Here is a 14,639-nt window from a genome sequence, read left to right on the forward strand (position 1 = left end):
CCATATCATGGATGGGTGACATGACATCAAGGCAAGGTGTTTTTTGTTTTGGAGACTTTTCTGCTTAATTTAAAAATAAGAAGAAAGGCAGGGGAGTGAGAACTCCCAAGTTATTTTCTTCAGATCCCTATCTTCACTGTCCCCATGCACCCACCCTCTGGTGTTCTCAGGATTTCAGAATTCTGTTTCACTTTCTAGAAAGAAGTAGCAGATATGTCCGGTGGGAGGCTATGTGTTAATGAATATAGACTGTCTTCACTCACAATTGGTCTTTGATTGTTTTCCTCTGGTTCTTGCAATGAATGTATTAAACTGTCCCTAATACTTTGCATGACACTTCTGTTCTGAGCTACGCAGAGCTTTCCTCACACCTGCTGTTTGATACCTTTCCCATGCGAGTTGTCCTTGGAGATGGGCAAAACTTAACCAAGACCTTGAACTAAGTGTGGAAGCTTTCCACCACATCTGCCTGTGGTATCCAAAAAAACTGTTTAATTTCCTTTTAAAAAATTCTTTCGCCATAATGTTACATCCAATAAAACAAACTCGGGCAAATATTCTGAAATTCAAAGGACTTACAGCTCCTTTTCCCCACACATTTTATCCTCAAGGTCCCAATGATGCTGGGAGAGCCTACTCAGTTTCGGTGTCTCCTATGCTCGTTTTGTCACCCTTTCCAAAAGGTGGCTCAACTGCTTACCTATCTTCAGAGTCCCCAGAAAGACAAATTCCCAAAATAGGTGAATGTGCATAAGAAACACTGAAACTAAATATACGATTAGCTGAAAACTCTGTGTCAGGCTTCGAAGCCAATTTCCCACCTCTCTCTAGAAGTTAGCAATACTCTTGGTTGAGACATGGAATCCCTCAAAGTGCACAATAAACCTTCCTCTTCAAATGCACTCTTTCTGGTTTTTCATGTTGCAAACGAGTAGTAGCTGACGAGGAGAGAGGAAATGATTGAAGAAACAGGGTGAGGAATGGTTTGAACCTAGCTTTGTGTGGGTCACCATCCTCAGTCTGAGTAGGTACTAGGTCAGTGATGGCGAACCTATGACTCGCGAACTCGTTTTTTTGGTTGATTTTTCTTTGTTAAATGGCATTTAAATATATAAAATATCAAAAATATAAGTCTTTGTTTTACTATGGTTGCAAATATCAAAACATTTCTATATGTGACATGGCACCAGAGTTAAGTTAGGGTTTTTCAAAATGCTGACACGCCGAGCTCAAAAGGTTCGCCATCACTGTACTAGATCTTCCTAGTCCCTTGTGGGGGGTTTTGTGAGGATGGAGGAGGATTTCACAGCTCATGAGCCATTGGGCCCTACCCTGAAAACACAAGATAGGATGGTTGAGCAAAGGTCATGAAAGCAAAAATAGATGTCAAGGTTGGGGGCTGTCTTGGCTCATCTCTTGCTTTTCTAAAGCTTTCGCCATTCTGGAGAGAAGGCAGGAAGTGGAAGTGTTTGTCCAGTAGGCATTCTCAGATTGAATCTTTGGTGCTAGCAGATCTCATGCCTCACCAGACTCCCAGTGATTATTCTTCTAAATAGAGAAAGAACAAAACATTGGCAGAAGCTTAAAGAACAGCTGGCAAAGTGGCGTGGCGTGCACACAGCATGTGTAGAAGCACCCTTCCCAGCCCTGGGGTCACATGTGAAGTCCCACAGTCAGTCCACGGCAAGTTATTTGGGGGGCTCTTGAGAATCTTTGAAGTTGTGAAATACCCCAGGTTTTATAATTGATGTAAGGAGGGGAGCGGGGATTTCCCCCTCATTTTGAATCAGGAAACGACTGCAGGTCAGGGCAGTGGCTTCTCCCACGGATGCCCTGAATGTTGCCAATGTTTTGACCATCGGCGCAGAGCTCTCCTTTAATAACATTTGCTTAATGCTTTAATGAATTAACACTTAACCTTCTCTTTCCCTTTTCAACCCTTTTTCTCCTCCCTGTACTATATTCCCACGTAACTTTAAAAAAAATTAAAACTCACTATCAAAGCAGGCAATGCATGTGTGGCTATGCCTCACAAAATAGGTCGGATTATTGAGGGGAGCCCTGCTGACCGATGTGGCAAGCTGAAAGTAGGAGACCGGATCTTGGCAGTAAATGGATGTTCCATCACCAACAAGTCCCATTCAGACATTGTCAACCTAATCAAGGAAGCGGGAAACACTGTTACCCTCCGCATCATTCCCGGGGATGGTAAAGTATACTATTGTGTCTCTATCTCTTTCTTTCTCTGTCTCTCACCTCTGTGTCATTGGTGTACATGTAATTGAATAGTGTTGATTTAGAGGCAGCCTTATCCATCCCTAACTGAGCAGAGCCATCAAACAAATGTGAGCCATTGTTACTAAACCTTTACCTCCCCTTTACTTAAATCCTCTAGCCCAGCGGTTCTCAACCTGTGGGTCGTGACCCCTTTGGGGGTTGAACGACCCTTTCACAGAGGTCGCCTAAGACCATCCTGCATATCAGATATTTACATTATGATTCATAACAGTAGCAACATTGCAGTTATGAAGTAGCAACGAAAATAATTTTATGGTTGGGTCGCAACATGAGGAACTGTATTTAAAGGGCCAGAAGGTTGAGAACCACTGCTCTAGCCCTTAATACCTACCTTGCTGCAGATATAAAAACATTTCAGAAAACCTTCCAGTTTTCCCAATTTATTTTAGTTTTGGTGCCCGTGTCTTTAAAACAATAGAATCATTTGAATACAGGTGGTAAAGGTCTCCTGATGTTCTATCTGGACATCACTGAGGATTTTTTTCAAACAATCACTAAATATATGTGTAATGTGGTGACATCACAGAGTCTACATAACGCCAGTGCAGAGCCAGGGGTGTCTTTTCAGAATAAGTGAATGTATCAAATGTTTTATTTCATTGGAAGAGTCTTAGGGTTTGTGCATCCTTGATTTGTTGCTAATTTTTACATGTGAATGAAGATATAATTAAATCTCTGTAATTTTTGTTTAATTGTAGGTTATATGTATATTAAGCTAGGCCCATCCTTGTTTGTTTGGTTGGTTGGTTATATTCAAATCTTTGGTTCTTTTATGGCAGTGGTGATCCCACCCCTTGCACCCCCCAACCCACCCCCACTCAGGGACATGTGGCACTGTCTGGAGTGAGTGCTAATGGCATATAATGGGTAAACCCCGGGATGCTTCTGAACATCTTAGAGTGTACACCGCCCCCCCACAATGAAAAGCTATCCAGCTAAAATAACAATACTCATTGTTATTCATATTTAATAAAAATGAAGCTGATACCTCACTAAGTATAGATTCATCTGAGAATTAAGTCCTATATATTGAATTCATTCTAAGCAGATTTGGCTCTTGGGAGAAAACTGATACCTGTCCCAAAATGTTCCAATCCTTTTTTTTTTTTCCTCTTTTGCTATGCATGTGATAAAATAAAATATACAGGGTATCCCCAAAAATGTATGCAAACTTAACAGCTGATGGCTCAATTGATGTTTCTTTCTTTTCAGATTTAACCCATTGGAATTAATAATTATTCAAAGTGTATATACATTTTTGGGGATGCCATGTATATTCTAAAAGTCAGCGAGTACTTCTCAAGACGAAATGTGGTTTTATGGAGCTAGTGTCATAAAAATTCTATGCCACTGATGTGTAAAAGAAAAGAATTAAAGTAGATTTTTATCTGAAGGTAATTCACCAAATGAATATTTGTATATATGAATTGTTAGGACATGAGCTTTATAGTTTAAAATTCAAGTAGTATAGACTGTGCCTTTCAGAAAAAGTCCAAAATTGAACAGTAACACTAAAAATTGTTAGTTCCAAGACAAAGAACTTACTCTGCACCAAAAATACCTCACCTGAAATGTGGAGGGAAAATTAGCTCCTTGAATGGTGGTGTGCTTCAGCCGGCCTCCCAGGCACAGTTAGGGGAGGAGCAGCTGGTCTGGAGTCAGTCCCCAGTCACCAGGCTGGGAAGCTGTTACAGTGTAGGAGAGTGACCACATATGGTAAGACAGAGGTTCCTAATGGAAGGATGAAGGAAGCCAGAGAAATGAAGGAAGAAATGGTTGAGAGAGCCCAACGAGTATATAAATTCAGACACATGGACAAATTTCAAAAACTAATCCAAAAGAACTGGGCATAGGAATTGACTTGCTGGATCTATGTTAGTCAGTCGTAATGTAGAAATGAGGATGTCAAAAAAGGAAGGAAAGAAAGCACTCCTTGAAGGAAGGGCTTAGCAAAAGAGTTTAAAATCAGGAAAGACAGAAATATGCAAAAGCACCTTATACTGTGCACATACTAGGTGTTGACCTAATTTTTTTAAAGTGCAATGAAAAATATTTTTGGAAAACCTGAACCAAAAAAAATATAATGCAAGGTGAATTATCAATAACAGTTGTCAATAAAAAAAACACTTTTTTCTAAACTTGAATACTTCAAAAGTATAAAATTTAGATAGACTGTCTTGGTTAGAAGAAAGCAAGCATTGAAGTTGATAGAATATAGTGAAGGGCTGATGCCCTGTGGAGGCTGTGATTTCATTGAAGACACTATAGGAATTCGTTGCCATGGTGATAAAACTCTCCATCAGTTACTCTGTAAGTTTTGGAGGCCAGGAGAAGGCAGTGGAATCCAGCAGAGGGTGGATTTGTGATACTCATCTTTTAACTGGGGCAAAAAAAAATCACTTTCTTGGAGATTACAGTTGAGGCAGGGGAGTTAGATTTCTGGGGAGATGCTGAAGCAATCCAGGAGAGTTTTGCAAACACCTAGAGGCAGAGAGTGAAATTCATGGTGGGTCCCTCTCTGTGAAAGTGTGTTGGCCATGGTAGGTGGTGGGGGAAGGGGGTGCTCTCTCTGTGTCAGGGACCGCTGGTCTCCTTCAGATCCTTCACTCTAATGCTTAATTCTTCAGGGAGCCCAAAGACAGTTTACTTCACGATCCTCGTGAGGAGACGGAAGTTCTTAATCAGCGTGGTTTCTTAAGCTCTGAGAAATCCCTCTTGTCCAGAGAACTGTTCTCAGAAACCCTAGGAGGCACTTGAGGAGGATGCATTCTTGGTTGGACAGTGCTTGGAACCCATTCCGAATCCACTTCTTTATCATACTTACGTTGCCTAATTCTTTTTTCTTGTCATCATTCACCTTTATTTTTTTTCTTCAACTTCACTAGTTTTCCTCACTCTGTTTCTTCTTCTAATTCTTCTTCCCCCGCTTCCTCCTCTTCCTCCTCCCCTCCCATTCCCTCCCATCGTATCTCTCTGTCTCTCTCTCTCTCTCTCTCTCTCTCTCTCTCTCTGCCAGCCCCCTCCAATAACAGTTCTGTGACACTGTTGTTAGAAGGCCTGCCTTCACGGATGATGTTGGGCAGACCTAGATCAGGGGAGTTCTCACATCTCTGCTTTTACTTCCTCTGGGACCAGGGCAGGGCAGAACATTTTCTCCTATGAGATAAGGGTAAGGGACAGGAAATACATAGTGACATCACAGAAAGGCCCAGAGAATAGCTGAACATACTGAATCTGAACTTGCAATCAACAAGTCAACCACACCTACTTCCTACCACTTGTGTCGTCTAGGGTTACCCTGTGAAGTCTGGATACCCTGACTGCGCCAGGCTAACATGGACTCATCAAACTGAATCCAGTTCAAGATAATGAGAATATTTATGAGCTTAAAAATATATGATCATAAATTTCCTCACTCTGCAGCTTCTCCCAATTCTCCTTCCTCCTCCTCCTCCTCTCTCTTTCTCTACCTTCCTTTCTCTCTCTCTCTCTCTCTCCCAGCCTTCTCCACAGTAATGATCACCTTGTCTCAGAGTATTTGTTTCATAGGAGGCAGGGCTTGGACATAGGTATTGCTGTCTCCTTGGAAAAGACACAGACTAGTGTAAGTTTATCTTAATAGAAGGCTCTATGGATATGATGCTAACATAGACTCAGGCAAAAGGAACAGCTTCCAATCATACACATTTTAAAAATCTCCCAAAGCTTTTCAATTATTGCTGGGATTCACGTTTTCAAAGGCCTTCTTCCACTATTTGTGCATTCAGTGCTTAAGAAAGGAGGGAGTGCATCCTTTGTTGGTTTGTGTGGCTTTGTAATGTGGACTCCGGCAGGGCGGCTGAGGAAGTGCCGGGGAGCAGGTTAGAATTGGAATCTGGTGGCGGAGCTCTGCTGAAGCCCCAGAGAGACAGCCTGTCAGGAGTCAGGGCCTGGCTGAGCACAGCGCCCCGACAGCACCGCCAGGGCTCCCATGTGCTTTCTTGGTGCACGACTGCCATGGGAAGAATGGCGATAGCCATTTCCATTGCTCTGAGGGAGCTGCAGTGGGTGTAAACACGGTTTAATGAAGGCTGTGGGGTACTTTCTGGAATGTATCATAAAAACAGCCAGTCTGGCTGTCTGCCTTGGAGTTTTAAAAGCCAAATACATTGCCACCCCTTCGTAGTACTGCTGCTGGAACCTGCTCTTATATCAGAGCCCTGGGTTTAATGGTTTTGCTATTACCGGGCAAATTTTGCTTTGGGCTAGAGCTATAAATTTATGAAAGTGGTCTTCACCGCTGTATTTTAAAAAGCTAGAGAGAATCTCAGCACTTCACGTCTTTGTTAATCCTAACTGAAGACTTGAAGCTGCCAGGGCCTCCGTTGCTCTCTGATGACCTTGGACATATTACCTGTCTTTTCTAAGCCCCCATGTCTCCATCTGTAAATGGGGGTACTAATGCCACCTGTTTCATTGAGCTGTAAGAATTAAATGAATTTAATGCACTTAGTACAGTTCTTGACTCATTGTAAATGATTAGGAAATAGTGGTGGTTTATAGGTTAATAAAAACAAGACAATTTAGGAAGTTCAAATAGCTATTTGCATATTAAATGTTAATTTTTAAATTGCTTAAAGTTTAGCTTCAACCCCAGATTTGCATATAAGTAGGTGAAAATAGCAGGTGAAGGTTAGGAAGAAAATTAATAAAATAGTTGTTTATATGCGTATTGGGTAATCATCTGTTGTATCTCAGCAAACACGAAAGCACAGAAATATAAAAATGGTGTGAGATGGGATGTGATCTGCCTGGGAGACTGGTCACTGAGGCCACACATGCACCTGAGAGGCCTCACAATTCGTTGGTATATTCACTTTAATTACAAGGAAACATCCATATTGGTTTCCTGATTATGATTTCCCCAGGGCCCGAACAATCTTCTGATTTCCCAGAGAGTCTCCATAAAGTTAATTACAATGAGTAATATCAGGTTTTTTAAAAGGACCAGTACACGTGCTTGGAAACTCCTGGTGAGTCGTAATGAGAGGCTGCGGCCCTAGTGCTCTGTGCTCACACAGTAGCGGGCTTGATGAAAGATCTTACCCTTATCACCTTGGCTGTACCACGTAACCGCAGTCATAAAGATATGCTTTTAATAGTAATGAACACATGCTACCATAAAAAATACGCTCATCATTTTGGGGGCAGTTTTCATGTTCCAGGCACTATCACACTTTTCTTTCAGATAATCTTTGCACCAGTTCCCTAAGACACAACTGTTACCCCACGTGTGCAGTGGAGGAAGCTGAGGCATAAAGTTTAACTTTGCTTAAGCCCCAGCCAGTAAATGGCAGAGTTGGGATACAAAGCCAGATAGTCTGACCTAGGATCTGACCTGGTTACCATTATGCTAAGCTGCCTCCCAATAACTTGAGAAGCCCCACCTCCCCAACTCAGAGGGTTGCAAGGCAGCTGACATAATTAAAGGCTCTCTCTCTCCTTTCCTCTCTCTAAACATGTTCTCAGGTGAGGATTTCTTTTAAAAGGCTCGGGGGGGGGGGGGGCTCTGAGGAGTCCACGGGAAAAGAAAATGCAGATATGCAGAAACATTTCTCTCTGTCACCTATTATTTCTCACTCTTAACTGACCACGTGTTCCTTTTCCCTCAGAATCTGTAGAAATATTTGGCGAAATAGATTGTGAGAAACACTGTCCTAACCTGTGAATAAGATACACATTTCAGTTCATTTGATCTAGTTACATTTTCCTTTTCTCCTCACCCAAGTATATGCTTTTTTATTAATTTTTTTAGAGAGAGGGGGGGAGAAAGAGAGACAGAGACAGAGAGAGAAAAAGAGAAACATCACTTGTCTCCTGTATGTATGCACCCAGACCGGGGATTGAACCTGCCAATTAGGTATGTGCCCTGACTGGGAATTGAACCCACAACCTTTTGGTACATGGGATGGTTCTCCAACCAGCTGAGCCACTGGCCAAGGCAAATTACATTTCTTATTAATCTTGTAAGAAGTAATAATTGTGGGCTCTAAGAATTGTGGGCTCTATGGTTGGAATACAAACTAGTCACAGCTTATTTCAACTTTCTCATTTTGCTAAGAATTTAAATAATTTATACAAGTTCCACAGCAATAAACAAAAAGGAGAAGCATGGCAAGGGCCATAACTTCAGTAAATGTGTACTGAGTGCTTACTATAGGGAAGGTACTGTACTAAACATTTCATCTGCTTTGATCCAAGAGAAGGGAATTACTAGCATCATCCCCTTCTGGCAGATGAGGAAAATCAGTCACACGGCTAATGGGTGGGGAAAGGAAGATTTGAACCTGGGTTTAAATCTCAAGCTCTTGCTTTTAACAACTATGTATAACAGCAGGAACACATAATGGCAGGCCACAAGTGGTTGGGATTTGAGGGATGTCTTCTCACCCGTGACTGCAGTGAAAAGAAATGCAGTCCTGATATCCCAGTTGGTGAGACCTGACATATTTTCTCATAGGCACTTTGTTACACATGATGGGGAGATACATGTATCTGACAAACATCGAAGTGCCTCTGATTCTAGACTTCCTATCACACTGTGAATTAAACAGGCATTTATAGGCAAATCTTAGACTCTAACCACCATAGTTAGCATTTTCTAAAATAGAAAATTTATGCCATGTTACAGTCAACCTAAAAATAAATATTTAAAGTACAGCTTGCTCATAGTCACTTGCTATCTGCCTTGATCATAATGGAGAAACAATTCATAAAAGAATACATAAGCATTACTATATGAATGATTAAATTTGACTGTTTGTGTGTGTTGGTGTGTAGCGTATAGGCATGCTCATGTCTTCAACATCTGCATCTCCATACTTTAGAGACTAATGAAGTTGCTTAGGTATGTGGTTAGTGAAGAAGAAAATCAATTTACATAGGAATATAATCATAGTTATTACGTTAGGGTGACTTCATGATTTATACAGCTTGTATTTACAAGCTCCGGCTCTAACAAATGCAAGTTTTTAAATTAATTTCTCATAAGTGATACCAGATGAGATCTGTCAAGAACTCCACATTTTCAGTTGCACTTCATTAAAAGCAGTGGACAAGAAGGTAGATGGTGTGTGTGCGTTTAACAAGATGTTAGCACACTTCTAATTTTAATCTTCACGTGAGGAAATTAAACATAGTCACTAAATATTGCTAATACATTGCAGGAAATGTATCTAATGAGTCTGTCCAATTCTGGGATATAATTCTGGGGATACAGTGTTTTGATGGGACTGTCACTTTTAAGTGGCGGGCAGAGTGAGAGGCACCTGCCTTGGCTGCAATTTTAGGGTATTTCCTTAGACAAACTTGATTTGTGGGGATGTCTTGTTGGGAGAAGGGTAACGGGGTATACATGGCTCACATCATAGAGTATCTTTAAATGATTCTTCAGACTCTTAATTGTTTAGAAATTCAAGTCAGAGCTGCTTGAAATGGTTACAGAGAAGCCCACCTGTCCCTCAGATACAGGGCTTCGGCACCCCCCCCAGTATGGGGGTGTCTTCTCCAGGGTCCTCATTTCGTAATGCTGTCTCATCCCGCAGAGTCTTCGAATGCCACTTTGCTGACCAACGCGGAGAAGATCGCCACCATCACCACCACACACACCCCTTCTCAGCAGGGGGCCCAGGAGACCAGGTCAGACCCGGCTTTGTTAGTTTAAAGGCAATAAGTAGCTCCTGGCATGACGACACTCCTCCTGGGTTCTTTCTCAGTTTCCCCACAGGTTGTCTTTATATTTATTTCTCTCACTTTGGCAGGAACACCACCAAACCAAAGCCGGAATCTCAGTTTGAGTTCAAAGCACCCCAGGCAACACAGGTGAGGCCGTTTCTCTGTTTGCTTTGCTTTCCACGTTTCCTTCCGGCTTTCTGAAGCTGTTTTTATGAGATATTTTACAAGGTACCTCAATTAAAATTAATAACCTTTTGTGAGGGGATGTACTGAATACGTGCTCACATTTGGTTGTCTAGGAAATGACATTTATTTTACTACCTTTGAAAAATATTCCCAGATATCCTTTTCCAGGGGAGGGGGAGAACAGGGGAGGAACCAACAAAATAAAAAGCTGCAATTGGTGACCAATAGAAGAGCAAGAGCAAAACAGCTGATAGCTACTCATGGTGTTCATAACTGCATTTATGCCAAGAAAATATCTTTTTCTTAAGGTGTTTCTCAGATTCATGAATTTCAGGGGGGACCCACAGACCTAATACCTGAACCATATAGGGTAATGGCGGGGGCACAAATAATGGCAGGTGAAGCCAATTTGGGAAACATTGTTGCAAAGTTCAACAGGTTCCTTGTCGACTGGCCTTCTGAGCCTTTTGATACCCTAACAGTGGACACTGGCATTTTGGGGGTATTGGGCGGGGAGGTTGAACCTCCAACAATGTGCAGGGTATCATGTAATGAATTTTCCTGCCATAAATGGCAAATTGCGCTTCACTGGTTAAATTTTAATATATACATGTTGGTGTGCAGTCTACAGGCACACTCATGAATGTTTTCAAATTCTGGATCTTCAAACTTCTCAGGTTAATGGATATTAATAAACAATTGAAAATCTGCAAGAGGGGGTAGTGATGGTGCCTTTTGGTCAAATCGGCATAATAGAGGATGTTTGGGAAGAGATGGAGAGAAAGGGGCAGGTGTAAGTTCTCCCGGAATGATTCCATTTCATGTCTTGAACTAGGAGCAGGATTTTTACACTGTGGACCTGGAAAGAGGAGCCAAGGGCTTTGGCTTTAGTCTTCGAGGGGGCCGAGAGTATAACATGGACCTCTATGTTCTGCGCTTGGCAGAGGATGGTCCTGCCGAAAGGTGTGGAAAGATGAGGGTAAGTTGGAAGAGGAATCCGGAGTAGATGTAAATACGTCATCGGCAGTGACTTTTTGACATTATATGGCTAGAACCTTCTTCATGAGAACTACATTTTCTACAGCTTTCAGGATACTTGAGATGCATGACTCCTATCCGAGCGTAAATCTCTCCCTGAAACATAGTTAGCCGGAGCTGCTGAAGTTAGGTGAACCCCTTCTACTCTTTGAGGTTGAATGGATTAAAATTACTTACAAAATTATTAAAGGAGATATTTCTGAATCCCATTTCCATCGTTGTTATACTTAGTCTCATTAGGCACACACATCACTTCACAGGAATTCCTGGCTGGACCAGGATGCTTAGAGAGCAGGAAGGCCTGCGGTTCTGGCTTAGAGAGCAGAAAGGCCTGCAGTTCTGCAGGCTTTGAGTGGTGGGCTCCATTTCGTCTCTGGCTGGTCACCCACCATCTCACCTTAGCCTCAGGAGCCTGCTGACTCTGCCTCAGAAAAGGCACCACTGCTCCATGGCATGGCTATTCGGGGTCACTCTGTAGTAGTCAGAGCTACAAAATTTAAATACACAAATGCAAGGATCCACTCTGCTCTGTTTAGATAGTATCTGCTATTGTATATGAATGCGTTGCTCTCCTGGGCAGATTAGATGACTAAAGAAAAATCATCACATTATAGATAAGTCACATAGATTGAGACACACATATAGGAAATAATTGGCAGTGAATTTTAAAAAAATCAGAAGTCAGGTCAGTAAAAGAAAAAAGTGAATAAAATTAAGCCTGAGCAGAAAAAGGAAAAAAGTGACTAAAGGTAGGGAATTTAATACTTGTACTTAAGACACAATCTTGATTTTTACGTTTCCTCAGGTTGAATTTTTTAACGAGTTTCCCCCACATTGAGAAGTAGATGATGTAGCTTGTTTTAAAAAATTAAACAGTGAAAAATGGTACATAGTAAAAATACAGTTTCCAGGATCAAACTGTTTATAAGTTTCTTATATATGCTTCCTTTATGCATATATATGCACAGTGTGTGCCTATGCAAGTTTATAGTGTACATATACTTTTTGTTTAAGCTCCAGACACATTGGATATGCTTTTCCATGTCTTTACTCACTTTAAAAAGAGTTTCTGATTGAATGAAATACCATTGTCCTGACATTTTGTATAATGCTGTATAGATCATAACCCATTTGTCCGATCTGACACCCTCAGCTTGGTAGGCATGGTATTATCATCTCCTTTCACAGTTAAAAGGACTTGAGCAAGGTCACGTAGCTAATAGTGATAGGTCCAAAGCCAGTGCTGCTCTTCTGCCTTCTGGAACTACAAGCTTCATGTGCAAGGATCTAGTCGGTCTTGGTTACTCCTTTGCTCTAGTGTCTGGAGGAGCAGCTGATACACAGTAAATGCTGCAGTCAGTTATCAACCGGATTGGGTTGCTGTTGCATGGAAGGCTCAGCTGGGGAAGGGTTTGCTTCACTCACAGAGTCATTGGCAAAATATAGCGCCTGTTGGGCTGCTGGCCTGAGCGCTCCCACGTGTCCTTAGCATGGACTGCGCAGGGCAGCTCATAGCATGCCTCCGAGTGAGAAAGTGAGAGAACAGAAGAGAGCAAGTGAGACCGAAGCCAGATTCATTTTGTAACCTTATGTCTGAACTGACCTCTCATCGCATTTGCCATATACTGTTTGTTAGAAGCAAGTCACCAATTTCAACCCACATTCAAAGGGCAGGAGAATACATAAGATGTGAATACAAGAAGGTGGGGCTCATTGGGGGCCATCCTGGAAGCAGCTTACCACATCCTCCTTCCTTCAATAATTAACATTCCCCTTGATAGCTTTATTAATTTTTCTTTTGCACTTATAGCCCCCTTTCTGATAATCAGAGAAAACATTTGGTCTAGTCCAACCAAAGAGCAAAGGAATGATTTTTTGAAATGTGCCAAACTGGTTCTCAGATACTATCTAACATAGATGTACTTTTCTAATTTTCGCGTTAATTGTATTTCCCCCATTAGAATGTCATCTCCATCAGGGAGGAATTTTTGTGGAGTTTTTTGTTGTCTTCACTGCTGCATCCTGAGCAATAGAAGATTTTCTGGCAAACAATATTTGGGAAATCAATAAATGAAAGACTTTCAACTATAAAGCACCTCAATAGCCAGTGAAACCCTGTGTGGTGTTCTCACTTTGTTCTCTCTTGCTTTGGACAGATCGGTGACGAAATTTTGGAGATCAATGGTGAAACCACCAAAAACATGAAGCATTCTCGGGCTATAGAACTGATTAAGAACGGAGGCCGCAGAGTGCGTCTGTCTCTGAAGCGGGGCGACGGCTCGGTACCAGAATATGGTGGGTCAAACTATGAAAACCTCCCCTCCTTCCCTGGCATGACTCCATGACTTTGTCTCCAGAACTGCAGCAGGAAAGTCTTTTTGTTTCCCCTCTTCACCAGTGTCTTACCAGCCTTCCGCACCATGTGATTATTTGCCTCGCTTGTTCTGAAACCTCTACACATTTCATCCTTTTGCTTGCCTTCCATGGACTGGGGCATGGCCTAAGACAAGATCTTAATAGCCCCCTTTCTGATAATCAGAGAAAACATTTTGTCTAGTCCGACCAAGAGCGAAGGAATGATTGTTTGAACTGTGCCAAACTGTTTCTCAGATCCAATTGTTAGCACAAAATGACTCTACTCCTTTTAAGAAGCAGGAAAGCAGGTTTCCTGAGTGATATGTTGAGGCACAATTCTTTTTATTTTTTTCTTTTGTGGTTACTTGATGTCTTATTTATGAGACGTGAAATTCTGAGATGATTTGGGAGCCTTGCTCACCTCCTTTATGCTCTGTATACAACACTTCTGCGACCCCCCTCCAGTTGCTGCCCCAAATGAGACTACCTGAGCCCACTCGTAGAAAACAAACAAAACTGTTGCTATGTTAGCCATATGTTTTTAAATGATAAAGGATGGAATAGATTCCCAGTGCTCATCATGAGGGAAACACGTGACTATACCTTTCCTATGGGGAAAGCCAGATTATGCATAAAGTTCTTTCGTCATATCTATAGACATGATTTGACTGAACAGCAAGGATCTTTAAATAGCTTAGTGTCCTCATGGCAAAATATTGTATATTATAATAATTATGTCCTATTTATTTGAGATTCTTGTTTAAAATTTAAAAAAAAAAAGCTATGCCCTAGATGTAGGGCTTTTCTTCCCAACCAAAGGTCTACAAAAGTTTCTATAGAAACTGTGATTGAATGGTCCCCATATGCGTCAGTCCCCTTTATTAGGGATTTTATCTGTTATCACCCTCTTTTCTGAAAGTCACTCTGCACAATTCCCAGCTGCATTTTGGACTTGAAGAGATCTTTAATTCAGATACAGCTCAAGGACAAGGCTAACTCCTTTGAAGGGTAGCCTTCCCAAGTGTTGGGACATCCAGGTGCAAAATATG

General features: G+C 41.6%; 1 protein-coding gene across 7 annotated transcripts in view; it reads left to right on the forward strand.

Annotated features, from left to right (window-relative positions):
* MAGI1 (membrane associated guanylate kinase, WW and PDZ domain containing 1) overlaps positions 1-13,818 on the forward strand; it is a 535,490-nt gene extending 521,672 nt beyond the window's left edge. For 3 of the 7 annotated variants that reach the window (XM_023754043.1, XM_023754046.1, XM_006089032.3), the window contains 5 exons: positions 2,008-2,208; positions 9,882-9,975; positions 10,098-10,158; positions 11,033-11,176; positions 13,392-13,818. In XM_023754043.1, the coding sequence (XP_023609811.1) occupies positions 2,008-2,208; positions 9,882-9,975; positions 10,098-10,158; positions 11,033-11,176; positions 13,392-13,580 (689 nt within the window). In that variant the 3' untranslated portion in view covers positions 13,581-13,818. Of the gene's footprint in view, positions 1-2,004; positions 2,209-9,881; positions 9,976-10,097; positions 10,159-11,032; positions 11,177-13,391 lie in introns of all 7 variants that reach the window. The other 4 variants (XM_006089030.3, XM_023754045.1, XM_023754044.1 and 1 more) reach the window with 3 other exon arrangements.
* The last annotated feature ends 821 nt before the right edge of the window (positions 13,819-14,639 follow it).

Source organism: Myotis lucifugus, unplaced genomic scaffold, assembly GCF_000147115.1.
Source record: "Myotis lucifugus unplaced genomic scaffold, Myoluc2.0 scaffold_55, whole genome shotgun sequence".
Classification (NCBI taxonomy): Eukaryota; Metazoa; Chordata; class Mammalia; order Chiroptera; family Vespertilionidae; genus Myotis; species Myotis lucifugus.